The sequence below is a fragment of the Pleurodeles waltl genome, chromosome 6 (assembly GCF_031143425.1).
Source record: "Pleurodeles waltl isolate 20211129_DDA chromosome 6, aPleWal1.hap1.20221129, whole genome shotgun sequence".
In the NCBI taxonomy this organism is placed as follows: Eukaryota; Metazoa; Chordata; class Amphibia; order Caudata; family Salamandridae; genus Pleurodeles; species Pleurodeles waltl.
The window spans coordinates 748,809,170-748,829,664 of NC_090445.1; the positions used below are offsets into that span (position 1 = coordinate 748,809,170).

At 42.7% G+C, this 20,495-nt stretch overlaps 1 protein-coding gene across 26 annotated transcripts in view; it reads left to right on the top strand.

Annotated features, from left to right (window-relative positions):
• Positions 1-20,495, top strand: part of ABLIM1 (actin binding LIM protein 1) — a 786,962-nt gene that overhangs the window by 668,895 nt on the left and 97,572 nt on the right. For 22 of the 26 annotated variants that reach the window (XM_069239295.1, XM_069239292.1, XM_069239300.1 and 19 more), the window contains 3 exons: positions 1,864-1,941; positions 6,795-6,950; positions 15,512-15,556. In XM_069239295.1, coding sequence (XP_069095396.1) covers positions 1,864-1,941; positions 6,795-6,950; positions 15,512-15,556 — 279 coding nt within the window. The remainder of the gene's footprint in view (positions 1-1,863; positions 1,942-6,794; positions 6,951-15,511; positions 15,557-20,495) is intronic. The other 4 variants (XM_069239305.1, XM_069239285.1, XM_069239288.1 and 1 more) reach the window with 1 other exon arrangement.

The following is a 20,495-nucleotide window of genomic DNA, read 5'->3' on the forward strand; positions in this document are numbered from 1 at the left end:
AACACCCGTGTGCCATATTTATCCAACCGGGGAAAAATGGCGCACGGCTGGGCGGCGGAGCCGGGAAATGACGTACATCCTGATGTACGTCAAAAATTAACGCCTGGGTCAGGCAGGTGTTAAGGGACCTGTGGGCTCTTTTCTATGGTGGGAGACCATCATGGAAGCACTCCACAGGTGCTCTTCCCTGCACCCAGGGACACCCCCTACCACCCTAGCCCACCCCTGGAGGACACCCATGGATGGGGGGGACCCATCTATGGTGAGTGCAGGTAAGTATTTTTTTAAATTTATTTTAAGTGGCATAAGGGGGCCTAACATTGGCCCCCTTACATGCCACTGTGCCCAGTGCCCATGCTCAGGGGACAGAAGTCCCCTGGGCATGGCCATTGGGCAGGGGGGCATGACTCCTGTCTCTGCTAAGACAGGAGTCATTTCCATGGGGGTTGTGCGTCAAAAAATTGCGCAAGTCAGGTTAGAGTCAATATTTTTGACTCTAACCTGACTTGCACCATTCTTTGACGCACAACTCCCATTCTTCCCTATGCCTCCACTGCCCGGTTAAAGTAATTTATTTTGACGCTAACCAGGCCGCATTGCCGGCTAATGTCATTCCATAAATAAGGCGCCCGGCTGGCGCGTTGGAATGGCGTTAGCCAGCGGTAAACATTTTGACGCAAATCTGCCGAAGCGCTAATTTGCGTCAAAAAGTATAACTATGGGCCTTATTCCTTACACTATCTGAATGTCTGGACTTTAAGGTCTCAGACACTGCAGTTGGTCTATTACAACCCATATCACCTTTTCAACAACTTTCATGACACAGAGGGGGTTACTCTAACTTTGGAGGAGTGTTAATCCGTCCCAAAAGTGACAGTAAAGTGACGGATATACCACCAGCCGTATTACGAGTTCCATAGGATATAATGGACTCGTAATACGGCTGGTGGTATATCCGTCACTTTACCGTCACTTTTGGGACGGATTAACACTCCTCCAAAGTTAGAATAACCCCCAGAGTTCTTTATGATTGAATAAGTTTTCTTTATGCCCTCATCAAACTCTGCAGTTTCAAATTTCATAGAGGCTTTGTTGGACACCACAGAGGGCCTGACTCTTACGATCCAGAGAGTGTATATAACTCTCAGACGAGATTTTGCCATACCTATAAGCTCACAACACTCTGTAAGAGCGCTGGTTCAGATGACCCTTGGGCTAATGGCCTTCAACATACATGTTGCTCTCCAGGCACAAATATGTGTAATAGAAACAGAAATATACATTTCCAACCTAACAACATTGAAAGGCACGCATCATAACAATGGACTGCTCATATCCGAAGATCTTGTGTCATTTCTTAAAGCAGCACCATGTATTACTTATTGATCTGTTCTGTATTACCTGATATTACTAACACAGTGGATGAGTGTTCTCAGAGTACTGATGAGAGAGGGAAAAGCACTTGTCTCAAGGTCAGGCAATAATTCCTTTTATACTCCACTTTCTCCCATAGTCTCAAGTTCAATACGTGGAAATGCCTATTCTGACCCATTTCCTCCAAACTACAAAAAACTGTCTTTAAAATGTATTGGATACTAATTACTGTTATACTTCAAATTGGTTAAAACCTCTTTAAGATACAGAGCTTAAAACATTATGGTAACAACTTTGTAAAAGATATGTACATATGCATATGTCTAAGACTGAAGAACACATTTCAAACAGTGACTCCAGGGCTTAGATTACATAAAGTATTTTGGTCACCGTTTATGGTTCACAAACAATGCTTATGTTAGAGACTACTAAGTTCTTTGGGTAAACTGAACACAGGTCCCATTGTAACTAAATCCTGTTATCTTACAGCCGACACGGACATCATGTGAAAGTATTTATTCAAGACCTGGCTCCAGTATCCCTGGATCACCGGGACACACCATTTATGTGAGTACCTTTGAGTAATCAAAGACGAGTCACCACAGATGGACTGGATGGACCAACCTCTTGGCAAAGCATGACATTTTCTGAAAGTTCTTTTTCTTCTTCCCATCATCCATTTTTCTTCATCTCTCTGCTTTGCCGTCTTCATTTAGCTCTTTCTTATTTACCATTTTTCCTTCCACTTCCTCTTTTTCTCCTACCTCCTCCCCTTTCCTCCTCCTCTTTCCCTTCTTCCCTTATTTCCCTTCCTTGTCCTCCTCTCTTCATTCCCTTCCTCCTCCTTCCACTCCTCCTCCTTCTCCTCATCTTTCTTCATTCCTTCCTTCCTCCTTCTCCTTCTTTGCACTTTTTCATTCATCATGCTCCTTCTTGCTTCCTCCTCCTTCTTCCTTCACCCCATCCTTCTTCCTACCTTCTCCTCCTCTTCTTTCTCCTTTTTCTTTCATTCTTGATACTTCCCCTTCTTCCTTTCTCCTCCTCCCTTTTTGCTCCTCTTTTTTTCCTTCCTCATCCTCCTCTATCTCCCTTCTCCTCCAACTCTTTCCTTCCTTCTCCTCCCCCTTCTCTGACTTCTTTTTCCTCCTCCTTCTTCCAGATTCCTTCTATACCTACCCTACTATACCCTACTATAAGTATGGCATTTTTTCCCAGGGAGGTGGCGGTCCCCGAGGCATGAATAAGCCCAGGAAGGGGCCCTATGTGCCCCCTTATTTGTTTACATGCCCCCGGACCTGGCCCACGTTGTTGCACATTGTGGCAAAAATGTTTGCTGCATTGCACGACGGCAGAGATCGGCCCGGGAGCGGGCTGCGTGACCCCCCCCCCCATTGAATTGTAGTGGGCCTCAGGAGATGGGGTCCCCGGGCCGAAACTGACCAGGGGAGAGGGGCACGCAGCCACACTGGCTATTCACCCAACAAGGTAGCATTTGCTAACAAAAGTGCTCCGGTTGGATAGACATTTTCTGCAAAACTGTGGACTCTTGTTGGATAAACAAACAGGTGAGCTTTTGTTCTGGCCATGATGCTCATTTCATAGACATTAAACCTAAACAGGAAGCACTTACAAATATTAAGTAGCAGGTGCCCAATTTGAAGCTCCACTTCTGGGAAGGACAAATGATCCTAACTCTTGGGCTTGGCGAAGGCAAACCAAGTCTATTTACTTTGCAATTCCATATTGCAAAGCGAGAAAAAATCCTTTGTGGAGGTGAATGCATATTTCATCTATTGGGGCGCAATCAGACACTCCACACCCACTCTCACACCCACATAAACCCCCTCACACCCACTCTCACACCCAGACAGACACTCCACAGCCACTGTCACACGAGAGACACCCTTTTGCATTTATTCTCACCCAGAGAGACAAGCATTGGGTTGGGTATTTAGAGGACGTTGGCCAGTGACGAGGCCCTGCTGCGCAAGGCCATAGGCCATGTGCAACAGTAGTTGGATTAACGTATAGTAAGGACATTTATTTTATGTTAAAAAAAAATAGGAATTCACTGAAATAAACAAAAGTTACAGGGACGTTAGAGTTAAGAAATAGAATTAAAAAACCTTAGAAATTCACTTAGAAATAAATGTTACAGGGACGTTATAATTAGGTTCTGAATTTGCTCACACAAAAGCAGAAATTCAGCAGTTATAGTTATTTCAAATAACTATAACTTGCGGTCTAAGGTAACTATAACTTGCGCCTTCGCCATGCACTGCTAATTACCCCAGATATTACAGCACTCATGACAACGTTTTTAACCTCAATAAATATATCAATGAAACATTAGAAGTCAAATTATTGAATACAAAACATTGCATGGTGGAGGTGTGTGTTATAGTTACCTTAGGCCGCAAGTTACTTGAAATAACTCTATATCTGCTGAATTTCTCTGGTTTTGTGCAAGTAAATTCAGAACCTAACTATAACGTCCCTGTAACCTTTGTTTTTTTTAAGTGAATAAATATATATATATATGTATGTATATATAAATATATATATATATATATACATATATATATATCTATATATATATATATATATATATATCTATATATATATAGATATATATATAGATATATATATATATATTTGTGGTCCTCAATATTTTTTTACATGATATTCTGTCCACAGAATATATTTGTCATCGATAATCAGACATCCCATTCTGTAACTTTTTAGTGAATCCCAACCCCCAATTGGAAGGCCATAGATGCCAAAGACTTTTGGCTTCAATGTCTTAATAGACCAAAATGCCCCAATGTTAATGTCTGCATAACCCAGTTCATCAATATAGTTAGAGGGGGGTCAGATATTGGGACACAAAGTTTCCCAAACGAAATCAACTGCAGGCTCCTACGGGATTACAGTCATTCCCTGTTTGTGCTTTGATTTTTTCTCAAACATCATACCAAACTCTACTAATTCTGGGGGAAAGATAAGTATTCAGAGCCCTAACATCTGATACCCTTTTACAGGTAATGATTTGCTGGATAAGTGCTCCAGGGTAGAGTTTCAATTTTAAAGACAAGTCTTAGACAGATCATACCCCTTGAAAACATCACATATCTGACTCCAGAGGTCTGCATCAATCTAATCTCTGGTGTGATCCCTAGTTTAATCTATAGACAGTAAGCCCAAGGTAATTCATCTAGAATTTTGGTCCAACTACCTCTACACCACCAGCTGTAATGCAGCATTGGCTATTAGAAGCCGAGGCCTCAGCATGAGAATCTCTGTGGAGAAATGGACTTCAGGGAGAACGAACCCTGTAAATGACCAGCAGCACTGGAACCCCCACTTCCGCTGTCTAGAACTTAGAGATCAATACTTTGGTAACTTCTTGTTTCTTGACTCCAGCGGTCATGCTCAAAAGTATCATACTTTTAGGGAAAAGCACACCTTGTAAAGCAACCACGAATTATGACTTTCTAAGAAAGTACAGGTCACTCAAGTCTGAGGATTTGGGTTTTACAGAAAAACTTTAGTATTTCCGCCCCAAGGCAAAGGGTAAATAGATACATAACACATAAACTGCATTCCTTCATGAGGAGCTGTAAGGCTACTTGGTCCGAGGAAATACTAAACTAGAATGGAAATTGTGTGATCCAGCCAGTAATGGCAGAAGTCTTTAGCGATGTTCAATGGCACATGGCGCATCTCATTCTCCTGAGATGGTTTATGTATCTCACCACTGACAGGTTGTCTATTCAGAGGAGAACACCGCACTAGACATGGTTCCTGGGGCCAATTTACAAAGACCCAGCCAGAAGCTCTATACAATTGATGTCAGCATCTCCTGTGACCAACATTTCTCCTGCCCCCTCTCGATGTGTCCCTGCTCTTCAGTTACAAGTTGCAAATGGTTCTGTAAATTCATCCATTAAATTCACAAATGTTTATCCACTGGTCTGTGCTTTCATGTGGTCTAATGCCCACTGAAGATAAGCCCTGGCATCTGAACAAAATGTAATTTATTCTGAACTGAATAGGAACGACTTCAAGATGAAGGGTCTTACACAGTGTTATTACCCTGCCACCTGAGAAACTTGACTTGAGTGGATGCCACCATTAGGCCACCTAGTCATCCAACCTCTGTCAGGGATATACAATCCCTCGTAAGAGTTCTCAAGGTCACCTTCCAAATATCAGAGACTTGCGGTGGAAATAATTATCGAATTTGAATAAGTAAAACTGAAATGTCAGCTAAACCCACAGGAAATCGATAGTTAGTTCAAAGGTGCAATACAAATCAAATTAATTTTTGCATTAGTAATTCAAAACGTAGTTAAATCTATATGTTTTAATTGAATCTAGTAGGAACCACTTGTAAATGATATAACTAGTCAAACATATGCGACAGAGAGTGAGATTACATTTTTGAACATTACTTTCCCTTCAGATCTCTGCTTATTATCAAAGCCTATCTTCTAGCAGGAGAACAAAATGTTCCGCGAGACCCCTTGAGATGATTCAACAGTGACCATTTTAGAACTTGGGTTTTCTGGCCCCTGCAAAAATGTCTATGAAACTTCTGTTCTTTAGCAGCAGCGGTACTTCAGCTCACAGAATGCATTGCTTAATAGCTTGAAATGATTCCTGATTATGGGGCTCATTCTGAGCCCGGCGGGCGGTGGGAGCCGCCCGCCTGGAGGGAGCCGCCGAATGACCGCACCGCGGTCAGAAGACCGCGGCGGCCATTCAGACATTTCCTCTGGGCCGGCGGGCGCTCTCCAAAAGAGCGCCCGCCGGCCCAGAGGAAATGCCCCTGCAACGAGGACGCCGGCTCAGAATTGAGCCGGCGTAGTTGCAGGGGTGCAATGGGTGCAGTTTGCACCCGTCGTGTATTTCAGTGTCTGCATTGCAGACACTGAAATACACAGTGGGGCCCTCTTACGGGGGCCCCTGCAGTGCCCATGCCATTGGCATGGGCACTGCAGGGGCCCCCAGGGGCCCCGCGGCACCCCCTACCGCCATCCTGTTCCTGGCGGGAGACCCGCCAGGAACAGGATGGCGGTAGGGGGTGTCAGAATCCCCATGGCGGCGGAGCGTGCTCCGCCGCCATGGAGGATTCCCCCGAGCAGCGAGAAGTCGGCGGGAGACCGCCGACTTTCCGCTTCTGACCGCGGCTGAACCGCCGCGGTCAGAATGCTCGTGGGAGCACCGCCAGCCTGTTGGCGGTGCTCCCGTGGTCGGTGGCCGCCAGGGTCAGAATGACCCCCTATATGTGGTGAGCACCTGTCTAATGAAGTGACAGTGGAGAGGTGCAAATTTGCTCGTTTTTTGCGTAATGGAGGTTAGATATTAAAAAAATAACTGATTACAATTACACTTCATCTTTATTTTTTCCTGTTCAGGCAAAGGTTGACAATGAGATCCTTGATTACAAGGACTTGGCTGCCATCCCCAAAGTCAAGGCCATCTATGATATTGAGCGGCCTGACTTGATCACCTATGAGCCCTTCTACAGCACTACCTTGGAGGACCGACAAGAGAGGCAGAGCGTGGGCGAGGTAAGTGCCTGGAAGCCACCATGGCTTGCAAGTCCTTCTCCCAACTGAAAGCCACTTACACTACATCTCACAGCTGACAACTATTGTAAATTGTTGAGGGCTTCCATTACTGTAGAGCTGTCATCAAACACCCGATTAATGATCGCATACAGGTGAAAGGAGTAATATTTGGGTTAACATAAAGGCGAACCGGCAAGGAGCTAGAATATTAATTAAAAAATAACTGAAAAGAATACTATTGGAAATCAGCATTTGATAGCCCCTGCTCGGGGTACCAAGCAGTATAAATGTCCAATACACCACCCAACACAGCGATGATCGATCTGTGTCAACCTAGGACGGATGAAAAAGGCTGAGTTAGCCCAGCAGTGACCAGAAGCATTACAACATTGATGTATCTTGTTGGCAGAGAGACAGATTTAATGGGTTGACTCTTTTGAACGTTAAGATAAGGACAGAGCCATTAACACAGGCTCTTCAGGGCCCCCTCAAAAACTTCAAGGGGCACCCAGTCAGGCCAAGGTCAGTGTATACCTGTGATTTATGGTAGACTCAGGGGACCCCTCTTCACAGTTTTTAAGGGGGCTTCATCATTTTACATTACGCCATTGAATAAGGAAAATGAATTGTGGGTGTCGTCACGTCGTTGTTTCTTGTGAGATATGTACTTGCACGTTCACATTTGTATGAGCCGCATCTGGCCACTGAAAGCCTAGGCACGCCATTTATTGATTTGATTTATTTACTACAGAGTTTGTACAGCGCCACATGTCGCCTTTGAAACTAAGAGCAGGAATGACATAAGGGTGTTGAGTCGAACGCCGATCTAAATAACTTTTTTGAGAAGCTGACTTAAAGGAATATCCATTCTACAAGATGGCGGCACCCTATTGTAACTTTGCAGCATTTGAAATATTGATTGATCGTCTCCTTGGCCCTAGAAAATAATAAAAGCACTAATGAGTTCAAGTGGTTACTAGAACATTAACAGAGCCAAATGTGTCAAAGATCATTTTTAAAGAGAAAATAACTAGAATGCGTGCTTCTTTAAATAACCCACGAAGTAGTAGCTACTGCGGCCACCTAATAATATAGCTCTGTGGGTTGAAGCATTAGCAGCCGAGCTTGCAGTGCGCTAGCCATGGGCTGGGAACAGCAGTGGATCAGATGCTGATAAACTGAGTACCGCTGAGTTGTGTGTTATGCTAACATCAGTTATTACACCATTACGAACATCAGTGTAGAAATATGCTCTACATAAAGCCCGGGTGCTTTTTAGCAACAGGGTAGATTTAATAATGACAACTTTTTATTAAGCATTTACTATAATAGTTGCTCCATTTTTAACTGATGTTTATTTTTTATTGTATTTTTATGATTTTGTTTTCTTTGCTTAGTGTTCATTTTGTACTTTTGAAAAACCTCCCTTATGCTGCCCTCTTCATGGACTGTAAAATGTGCTGCTCCACCACTTTCCAAAATGTCTGAATAAACTATAAACCGTCAGTTAAACCACGATTAAGAAAAATGAAACTCTTGAACCCCTCCTTCCTTGCTTCCTACGACATGAGGACATTAGGCCAGTTCTAGCCTTAACACATGCTGACCACCTGAATGCCCTTCTCGGTGACCTTCACAGTGCCAGGCTTGCTGCTCTGAAAGCCAATCTCCTCAGAGCTGTGCTCCTCATTCTCAAACCACAGAAATGCAGCCAGGAACAGTACGCGTTTATTGGTTTAGACCTCAGCTGAGATCAATAATATACGATAGTAAATTCATAACATCCGTTTCCAGTTACATTGCTCATGATTAAAGATTTAGAAAGTTTCAGAAAAGATTTTAAAAATGTAAAAAGATTACAGCACACAAACACTGAGGTGGGAAACATTGCAAAATGAATCAATTCATCAGCTGAAAAGATGCAGCCAGGTCACTTTGTCTTGCACTTCTTACAGTATCTGCCCCTAGAATTGTGATTTTAATGTAAAGGTTGTACCATCATCTGTAAAGCTGTACATGTCCACCATACATTATGCCTTGTGGGTTGCAGGTCATCGCAGATAACCCAAGATTCACAAGGAACAAATCTTTTATCATACTAGACAAAATCAAAAGAGTTACTCCACATCTCTAACTGCAGCTTCTAAAGATTGGAACTCACTACCAGTTCAGTGCCAGTTTGTTCCTTCGGAGCTGTCATTCTTGAAATATGTAAACATTTTTCTGTTCTCCCTATGTTTTTAGAATGTAACATAGCTGCTTTTACTCAATCACAACAATGTTTTTCAAATCCTTCATTTTGTTGCTTCAGCTTATCCCCGTGTTTTTCCCAACTGTATCATATTAGTGTGAAGCTACACGTGCTTTAGACGTGGTATCCCCTGTAGAAATGCCAAAAATAACACGATGACGCTTCATCAGTATTACCTTCTCCATCATTTGGCTTTCTGCAGTTTCCTCATCTCTAGTTCTCCTGCCAGTGAGATGAATGGTTGTGCCTCCTGAATATCGGATCAACAGTGTCACTGGGACAGAACATTGAGGACAGAATATCGTAAATAAAATAGCAACAGGTAAGTAATTCTAGATTTTCTGTACCTAACTCCACATATATGTAATTACACAGTACATATATTTTCAAGGTACACAGATGTGGGGTTAGGAATAGTAAATCTATACTTCCCTGTATGCACTATCCTCGATATTCTGTGCTCGCTATCAGTATGCCACAATATGGTTGTTGTCAGTATTCAGTAGTACAGTCGAGTGAACTTTGTGCTATAAATAATCCCATTCATTTGTTGCTCCGAAGCGTAGGCCCTTTATATTCAAACCTCTGGAGTCATGCTTTGTACATTTGGTTAGAGGTCAAAAGCCTGTGTCCTGTATCTTGCATGAAGGCTTTTGAGTACCCCTACTTATTTCCACTTCAAAATAGACCCAGTTACTGTGTCATGATTCAGTGGCAGCCTCTGGACCAGCCACAATCCTCTTCTCTCCTTAGGACCTTATTCAAGGCCCCAGCTCTAATGAGGCTGCCAGTGCTTCACACCTGAGAGGTGGTAGCGTAGCCTAAGTTGGCAGTGATAGTTGCTATCTTCAGTAAGCCAACTGTGATGGGGTGAGAGGTGCAACTCTAGTCGATTTCTCATCCTCCAAAGCACTGTTCACGCTCCCAGGCGTATGTTGAGAAACCCTGACAGTTCAACTCTACCCAAAGGATGTTTGCTGAAGTGAAGGTAACACTGGCTGGATACTGTGAAATCACAATTCCAAGGCAGTGATCACACAGAACCGCAGAGATAGGGCCCATTCTGCAGCTCCCTTGACTATTCCCTGGATTCCACCTTCAAAACTGACAAGGGCACACAGCAGAGCACGGATACGCCCATCTGACACAAAGAGAAGAAAAGCCTCCTGAAAAAAAGAATTCCTGAGCACTTCACTCTTTAAATCAGGGAGTTTACTCTAGATCATTTTGTCCTCTACTCCAAATTTGAAAGGAAGCTGGTGCAGACAACAGAGGATGACGGCAGCGATCAGCCCCTCTTCTTTAATCTCAGAAATACATCATATTTGGCAACATTCTTTGCAGGCCATCCAAAAGAGTTAAGATTTCTAACGTTTCAAAACCACCAGCTATCATAATAATGACATTACATCACTTTTGGAACCAGTGATAACATCCCAGGAAATCACATCATATTAGTACAAATCAGACGACCAAGATGTGGCCAGCTTTAAACTTACTAAAACATATCTTCACCGTCAAACATATCAGTGCAAAAGGGCAGAGCAGTGTTGTCAGTGAACAAGTTGCCTATTTGAAGTTGCCTACTTGAGGGACTGCATTTCAATTCTTTTTCTTTGCACCCCATTAAATACAGGGATGGACCTTCTCTGCTTCCACCCTGGAAAAGCACAACCTTATGCCCTTACCAGGTGTAGACCTGTGATTGTTACGGGGTAGGAAACTACCTGTGAGTTTGTTGGCGTTCACCTAGTTCTGAAGGTAGTATCTCTTTGAAACACCTATAAACCCCACAAATTCCACCTTGATGGTGGTTTCAGTAATGGCAAATCCCATTTGTCAGGGTAAAACTATGCCAATGCAGATTTTTTTAATCAAGGTTAGGATTTTGTCCCCCAACATATGCATTTATTAAAGGACCTAAATTAAACTTAGGTGTATCTATAGCTTTGTGATATGAAGACTGAAGCCTAGTCAAATCAGAGGCAGACTGGCATAGAGGGTTCTGAGGAAATATCCCAAAAGGCCAGTTCAGCAATTGCAATCATACTTCACAAGGCACAATAGTGCCATGAGAAGAATTCAGGCTTTTACTGCTTTACCAGTCTCACATAGAAAGTAGGAGGGTCCTCCTTTGAAGGCCTGCTAGCTACTGCTACTCGCATACCCAGCCATATCCAGCTTGTGAATTCTTACTGCCTGTTGCAGTGGAAGAGATTCTGCACAATATACAGGGACGTAAATCAGGCCCCTGCGGGCTTGTGGCACAAGGGGAGAAGGGTCCCCACTTTTCGGGAGACCATCCTTCAGTCTAATGTAGCTGGGGCCCCTTATCACATTTAGCAGGAGGTCCCCGTCACCCTGACCCCTACCACAAAGGCCTTAACTCTAGATGGTGGTGTCGAAGTGGACACATGGGATAAATAGTTAATCTGTCTCATTTAAAATCTCCGCTTACTACTGGACCCAAGGCAATGAACTTTTGAGGCATGTGGTAAGGTAAAGAGATGCAAATCAAAAACATCTAATATTCTAAGTTCCCCAATGTCATTTTGTTTTAGAAGTCAATGATGAGAGATTTGGATTCTATTTTGAAACTTTTTTTCTAAATCATTAGCTCATGAATATCCTTATCAGCAATTTCATCAAGATCAAAACAAACTATAGAACAATGCATATAGCGTGCCCTATTAAGATCTAATTTCTATTCTAACCTAGTTGCAGGAAAATAAAGTTCCACAGAACCTTTGAGGAGTTCTTGTCCAGATGTGAAAGCATATCATTTAAGGTCAAAATACCCCACTGAGAATTTCAGTAGAGTATCTGCAATGTGCAGAGAGTCTGTGACGAGTGAGGCTGCGCAAGAAATCAGTGTGTATGTCGGCTCACCCTAAATAATTCCTATCTTTGTCTTGGAACAAGTTTTAAAAATGTTTTACAAATTAACGAACTGCAAACAATTTGTAGATAATCTTCGGCCTTAGCCAATCATCTTTTGCAGTATTCTTGTGAACAGGACAGCTTTCGTTGATATGAAAAGTTTTAACAAAGAACATTCTAAATATGCAACACATTTAACTATTTTCTAATCAGCAAAGAAACATTCAAATTTCTTCCCAAGGGTGGGCATCTCTGGGATAAAGAACAGTTTATTAGGCATGATACATTTTAAGGTGATTTCATTTCCATTCTCACACATCTTTCTAGCAAAGCCTTAATCATAAAGAAACAGTTTTAAGATTTATCTAACATTGCAATTATTTTTGTGTGTGTTAAATGATTATATAAAAAAGCACTTTTCTATATTCATTTGTTTGTTATGATAGGGCATTTACCTCATGAAATGTTATGCTTATGGTCATGACACAGGTCAAAACTAACAAAGAGAAAGAAAAAGAAAAAAGAAAGATATGAATTTGTCCTTGTCATTAGCTCAGCAAAGTACATATCGTAGTGCAAGCTTCAAATGCAAAAACCCAAGTTTAAATTAATTGTTTGGTTAAGGCCTAAAAAGTATTTCCATACAGGTTATTTAATATAATGTTTTCATTTCTTATGAAGACTCTATCTCAGCAAGTACACTTATAGCTCCTGTTGGCATTTTGCCAATGTGCCATTTTGCAACACCTCCCACTGTGTAATCTCTCTTGAAACCCTGTGATTTGCATACGTGTAAAACCTCTTAATTCCCCCATTTTAGTTAGCAGACATGATAATATTTACCTATCTCTCTGGTTAGGAAAAGAGGCAGAATCTTAGCAATGACTCAGTGCAGGTGCTATTTTAAGTTTGCTATCATAGATTTGTTACTTACAGACTCTGAGGAACCACTTCCCAGAAAGAAAGTTCTTACGCTCTGTGTGGGGATACGAAGAGTCTATGGCCTTGATTAAGAGTTGGTTGGTGGATTCTGACCCCTGATTAAACTCCTGTTTGCATAGGGGTCGGAATTACGAGTTGGGTGTTATTTTATGCATCCAGTAATCACTGGGTGTATTAAATAAGTCACCCTTTCTTAGCTTTCGGCAGGTCAAACCTGTCAAAATTTAGCAGCAGAAAAGTATACAGTAGTTCTAGTACCATGTGGATTTTGGTGTCATAAGCACCAAAATCTGCATGTTGTTTCCCAAAACCTTGTCATATGTGTAATTTATCCCATTCAATAAATAACAAACCTATGGTATCGCAATTTATGAGGTGCAATAAATAGCACAAAGGCGGAATCAGTCCCTATGTTTCTTGAATTTGCATTTTTCATACATAGGTGTATTCATTTATATTATTTCCTATTAGTTGTAACTATCGTGTGTCAAAATCCTGAGCACAGGGTGTTGGAGTGCTTTGATACAGAGCTCCAAAGAGTCACAGGTCTTCAGTTAGAGTCAATCATCGAGTGAAACCATAATAAAATGTATGAGTGTGTACCAGAGATCACATCAGTAAGTAATCGAGAAGATTTCATAGCATCAGAAAACTACACACCTCCAACTGGAATGCCAATACGTTCAAGGTCCCAGTATAATACAACATATTTAGGTTGGAGCGTTTACCGTAGAAAGGTTATTGCAATCAAGAGTTTACTTAGATATAGGCAACTACAAGAATAAATAAATTTTTGGAGTTCACAGCTGAACAGTCAAGTGTTCCTAATGGCATTAGGAGAGTGACAAAATGGATAACAGAACACGGTCCAAGAATTTAGTCACAACCCTGCACCATGAGAGGCTATAACCTTCCCAGTCTTATCTCCACCATGTCCCTTGCACCCCACTCAGGCACCTGATGTATCTCCATTGTGTCCCTTCTTCTACAGCACTCCACTGGTTTGTGCTCTGTTACCCCATTTGCACATACATACAGGTACACCAGGGCCCCTCGGGATGCCGAAGAGTCAGTCTTTAGCTCAAAGAAGCTTGACGTTCACATGCGTGCACGCATCACTTGAACCTAAAGTTCATAGATGGCTGAAGACCTGTCACCGGATTTCATTAGTTGCTCATGTTCTAATGATGCAACTGTGCACCACCATTTCTGGCTTATATTGCCCCTTATTTACTAAAATTTTACAGAGGCACCAGTGTGTTAAACACAACACATCATGAATGTATTAATCATTTAAAAAAATCCCGTGTGTAGGAAAAATCAGTGTATCATAAAGTGCATGCTTAATTTATAATAAATAAAGGTCATAGCTTGGTACTTTTGCAGTTTTGCATTAACGTTTGATTTGATTGGTTTTTCCACTGGTTATTATGTGCAAAGGTTAGTAAAAAAACATCACCAGCACCAGATCAATCTATGTAGTCTGGAAACATTCGTTTTTTTAATTTTTTTTATCTAAGTTGATATCATGGCTATGTTATGGTTGTTTACCTCATTCAAGATAGTGCTAAGAAATATTTTTCTGATTGGTGTTATGCATCTATCTACATTTTGAGTGTTGCTCACTACTGTTACTTATACATTATTTTCACACTTATCTTCCGGATTGCGTGAGTCGCCTTCACAGCTCAAAACTCATTGTGTACGCAGCCACGCTCCTGCCTGAGACCAGTTATCTGAAAGAAGCCATGTTACAGAGCTGGTAACCCACTGCAAATGAGTACGGCTAGACATAGGTGGCGCCCCCTGTTTAAATTTGCCAGATGCCTCCATGTTGTAAAAAAAAAAACATGTTTCAATCGTTTGCTTTCATTTTACAAGCTACTTCATTATAGGATCAGTAGTCCTGTTTCACCATATTTCAGCCAGTTTGACCAAAGTTCTAGATGACAATATTTTGCAGTAGGAAAAACTAGCGTGGAACATGGTTTTCTCTGTGACACGGAGTCATCAGAGAGCCTTACCTCTCCCTCCGGATCAATGGTAACAAGGGTTATCACTAGCAAACCCAGGGTCTCACCCCCTCACCTCTAGCCATCCACTGGTCTAAACTTGTTCCACTCCTGAAAAACGTTAATGCTCTCTTAGGGAGGTGCTAGTTTCATCTCTGGATAAATAATGTTATTTCGTGGAGGGAAATGAGTTGCGGACAATGTCATGATATTATTGATCACAGTACTTCTACAGTTCTTGGTGGCCATCTTTACACCATGTGTGTGCCAAATGCTGGCCAGCCCTTTGTAATAATTCCTTGTAGGCCGGTTTGCCTCGTTGAGGAGAGAAGCAACAGGATTCCTGGATGCCATTGACCTTGTACTTAGGTGAACGAAGCTCATGAGGGACACAATGAAGAATGAGCACTGATCTGGTTTGTTCATACTGCATCACTGACTGATTGTGTTAATTACAACATACCTTTTATTGACAGATTCAGAGTCCTCGCAGTGACAGGTCATCAACGCACAATGACAGAGTAAGTCAGAATGCACACCCCATGCTTGGTTTGCAGTGTGGACTAACACTCAATGATATGACTCAACTTGGGGAACTAACCTTCTTGAGATGGGCTGTTGGGTGATTTTCCTTAAGATTTCCTTTGGAAGCTGATTTGTGCAGGGTTTTCTGAGCGCTACGAAGGCTAACTAACTCTCTCGTCTAACGGAGTTGCAAAGTTACTAATTCCAAATAACCAATCACAAGCTCCTCTTTCACTTTCTTACTTCTTCAACCGATCTCAGAGAAAAGGACGGCATAGCACATTGCACTTGACTGTACAGTGTTAGATCAAGGTGGCATCCCCATTTACTATCAAAATAATGCAAGTGCGTCTAGGTAACGATTTGTAGGGACCATTTTTTCATGCTTTACCTCTATTTGACAACAAAACTTCATGTGTTACTTCAGGAAACGCATGTATGTTTGCCATGGGTGATGGCTTGAGAAGTCTCATTTCGATTATCCCCCCACAACCATTTGCTTATCTCAACGTGATAGTTAGGAGAATCTGTATACTTCACTCATTCACAGATTGTTCTAGAATTGGGTCACATTGTGCATGTCTGTTCTGCCCGTTCCTGGATCACCATACAAAGATATCAGATTCATGCAACGCTTCAAGCTACCCTAATGCAAAGCTGGATGCAGCCCCCACTTGGTGTTTGTGTTGCACATGCACATGACCCTCTGGCTGCCAGGTGTTCTGGTAATTAGGTAAAGACCTTGTTCCTACAACGTGCACAGTATACTCAGGTTCAGATCCAGTCCCTTGACAGTAATCTGCTCTATGTTGAGATGTGTCAAAACTATAGAATGTGCTGTCTTTTTAGATCTTTTCAACTTTCCAGGCATGCCGGTGCTGGACTATACATCGACAGCCTTGAGAAAAGGTTAGCTGACCTTTTTTCAGAATTTTATTAGGTTTTACAATGTGCATACAAAACATAACAACAAAGCGCAATGAAGCACAATGAACACCTGTATCTGGCAAAGCTTTTAAGAAACAAAAGTACAGTAATGCACTTCAGCTCATAGGTGAGGTTCCCGATAGCACAAAATAAGAAAGAAAAAGTTGTAGAACTTTAACAATAAAAGAGAAAATTGAAAGGTGATGTGTGGGGAAGGTGGAGATACAAAGGGAGGAAGAGAAGGGGAGGCAGAGTAGGAGGGGGCACGAGGATATGGGGGAGGGAAAAACTGGCAAAAGGCAAGAGTAGTTCCAAGAAAAAAGAAACAGGCATTTTCAATGCAAGGGGTCTGGCATTTGCTCGAGTTAGAGCTATTAGCGTTGTGAATTAAGAAAAAACGAAGCGCGATCGCGCTATGTAAAATGCAGCGCAATCGCACTACGTGGAAAATAAACAGATAAAGTAGTTTGGACCCCAGGCTGAAAACATCGAGCCTCACATCTTTTTAGTAGTTTACCGTTGATGTGTAGGTAGGCTAAACACCGGAAAAGGCATGACGTATGCATGCCTTTCACAAATGAAAGCAAGCATTTTTTAAAAGGCAAGCCCACGAACTAATATAAATGACAGACGTGACATGGGCGCGGTTTGAAGCCCAAAGAGAGTTTACAGAATGGACAGAGCACTTTGTGCTCGCCCATAAATGGAGGGGGTAGCCCGCCCACCATGTGTCCCAAAAACAGAAGATCAAAGAAGTCTGAATGGACATATCACCTAGTCCTTGGCCTTGGGTCTGCAGTTAACATGTAGAGGTCCTTAAATTGCCTCAGCATCTGCACTGGGGATTGGGTCCCATGCATGCCCACTGATCGTGACAAGTGTAAGGAACCCTCCCCATATTTCTAGGAATTTCTCTAGGTGATCATTCAATCTAGCAGTAATACAATCGTGGGATGACAGTTTATACACATATCCTGTAGCCAGAAGTCATAGGATGGGCAGACACTAGAGACCCAAACCGGAGGATGCACAACTTTCCTGTAGCCAACGCTATAGATAGCCATCTAATTTGCTGGTTGGTAATATCAGTGCATTCTGCTGTATCATGGAGAAAGATCAGCTGAGTGTGTGGCTGGTCTTCGGAGAGGAATTGTGTTCTTGATCGTTGTTGTCACAGAGGCCGAGTACGGTGCCAGCGAGGAGAATTCCCATAGCTGATGGTTAGCTGACCCTTGACATGATTGCTAAATCCAGCATAACTCAGGCCACCAAGTAGTTCTTCGATAATGTTGAAACATTTAAATGAAGATGTTGTACCCTGAACTCAGGAGAAAATCACATTCACCCACATAAAATATAGCCTTTTGCTCAAAAACAGGCGAAATTCCTCGGAGAAGAGAATTTGTACTATTAGATTTGTTTGTCCAAAGACAACACCTGCAATGTGCTGTTTAATACTTTCAGAAAATTCACTACTTCGTCCAGGGCACCTGTTTCAGGGCCCATTCCCAATAATAGCAGGATGCCCTGATATGTTTATTGCAGTCCAATATTTAGCGACTTAGATCCGACATAATAGCTATTATCGGTCACTGCCAGATCTCAGCATTTGAATTGAACCCCTGATTTTATCCTTCCGTGATTTCACAACATCATCTGTAATCATTGTCGCAAGTCATAAATATTGAAGGCATTATACTGTCCTTCAGGTTTTTGCAACCTTCTGTGGTGAGTCTGGGGCTTCCCATCCTTGCTCCCCAATCGCTGTAGCAACCTCTGACTTATTTGACCAAGGGATAGTCCCTAACAAGTACATATATTCCATTTCTTCTCTGTCCTGAAAAATCGTTCAGACATAGAATCTGGTGCCAGCCACTGACACATCACTGCACTCCTACTATTGTCACCCTGTGTCAGTTTTACAAAAGAAAGGCCAGAGTGTTCTCTCTCTTATGGAGAGGCAGGTGACAGCACTGTCTGAACAGTGCTCTGACGAGGGTTGTGTCCATGGACCCTTTCGAGCATCTGCTGACCTGGAGCCCGTGTGTCCCATGTCCTGACAAAGCATCTTTGTTGTCTTTGCAAAAATACATGTTTTCAGTTGTAGGTTTTACACTCTAGAGCGTCGGAAATTTCGTAGATAATCACATGACTATATGTGCTGAATGTTCTAGGGATACACATGCTGCCCGGAGTGGTAATGGGGTACGAGGGCAGCAGCTGACCTGACAGGCACACTTGGCTGGAGGAGTCGTGAATTAGCTTGTTTGCTCTGCTTTATGTGAATTAAGCAGATGAATTCATTTTCAATCTCCACGTTCATGGCCTTCGAAGGGACGAAATTAATTGATGAATACACAATTCTAGTATATTAGTATAACACAGTTTAAATGCAAGACATGTTTGTTAGGTGTTGCCAAATTAAAGGCTCAAAATTAATTAAGATAGACTATTGTTTTAAACAGATTTTTATTAATTTGTCAATCATCTTTAGGGAACAGTTAGTGAAGGGTAATCGGTCAACATCACATCATACATGTGAGCATCAGCATCAAGCAAAGTGCAGAACTGCCCAACAACCCCCTTCACAACAACCCACCCACCACCACTCTTCGCACCCCTTTATAATTATTGTAAGTATGTGTGTTCCAGTAAGAATCTGCCAGTTTCCATAATGTCAGAGCAGTAAGGCACCAGCGTTCTTGGACGACGAAAGCCAGTCCCTTGGGGTTCAAGCAGTAGTCATGGTCACAACCGTTTCTATATTCTCATACCGACGCCTCCCCTGATGGGCGACCGATGAGACTGCTTGTGAAGAGGGTCCTGGTCCTTCATGCAGTCCATTAATGTCTAACATGCCCTGGCCATGTCCAAGGAGCCACGGCCACACCTGCCTCTTGAAGAAACACCTCACTCTCATAACCCGGCCACTTCTTAAGCTGCTTGTTCCACGTTCTTGCATGGAAATCCCCTGCAGTCTTTCAGTGTCTGGTGATTTCCCTCTTTGCCTGAATAAAGGCCATGTCTTGGAACTCACTTGTGGCCTTGGTTTTAGCCGTATGTGGGTACCAATTGAACAAGCAGTGCCCCAGCGGGGGGGGGCCTCCCTTGTGGTAATCTCAGCAATTGTGTTCGTGACCTCCTCCCAGTAGACGGTTAGCAAAGGGCAGCCCCAGAACACATGGAGGAACTTTGCCCCTGTTGTGTTGAAATACTTATATATTCTCCTTGGTGTAAGGTACGCTGTATGCACATCATAGAAGTGGATTAACTGACAGTGGGCATTCTGTGACACCTTGGGGGCTCATATCAGTAAAGGCGTCCAGTCGCCCTCTGTTATGGGAATTCCCAGGCTGTTTTCCCTTCTCCCTATCCGGTGTCGATCTACTCGCCAGCCACTGGTTTAGCCATTGCAGTTGAGCTGCCAGGTAGTAAGACTCAAACTCAGGGACTGCCAGGCCCCCTTCTTCTACTGGCCTCTGCAAATGTTGTTCGGGCAAACTGTCTGAGGCTTGACCCCCCCCAAAGAAAAACAATGTTGAGCAAGTCTAGTTCTTGAAATAATGCCATGGGGTTCAACACTGATGGCACCCTGAAGAAATATAGCAATCAGGGGAGTACAACCATTTTAAGCAAGGTGATTTGTCCCACCACCAATAGGGGGAGTGTCTTTCAGAAGTCAGTACTCGATCGAAACACCTGAATTGCCATTCTGACATAACCTTCTAATAGGTCGGCCGGGTCATGGTCCACTTTAAGCCCCAGATATTGGAAACACTATGGCTCCCATTGTAATGATTCCAGTCCCCTTTGTGGGCCAAGATCCGAAAGCGTCGAGGAAAGCAGTGACTTCTGTCAGTTGACTTTCACCCCAGACAGTGAGCCTAATTCCCCTAACAGCCTCTGAGCCCACTCTAGCTCAGTTGTCGTGGAAGATTAAAGGATCATCAGCATACAGAGTGCTGTAATGGTTCTGACCTTCGACCCCTATGCCCCGGTACCAATTCC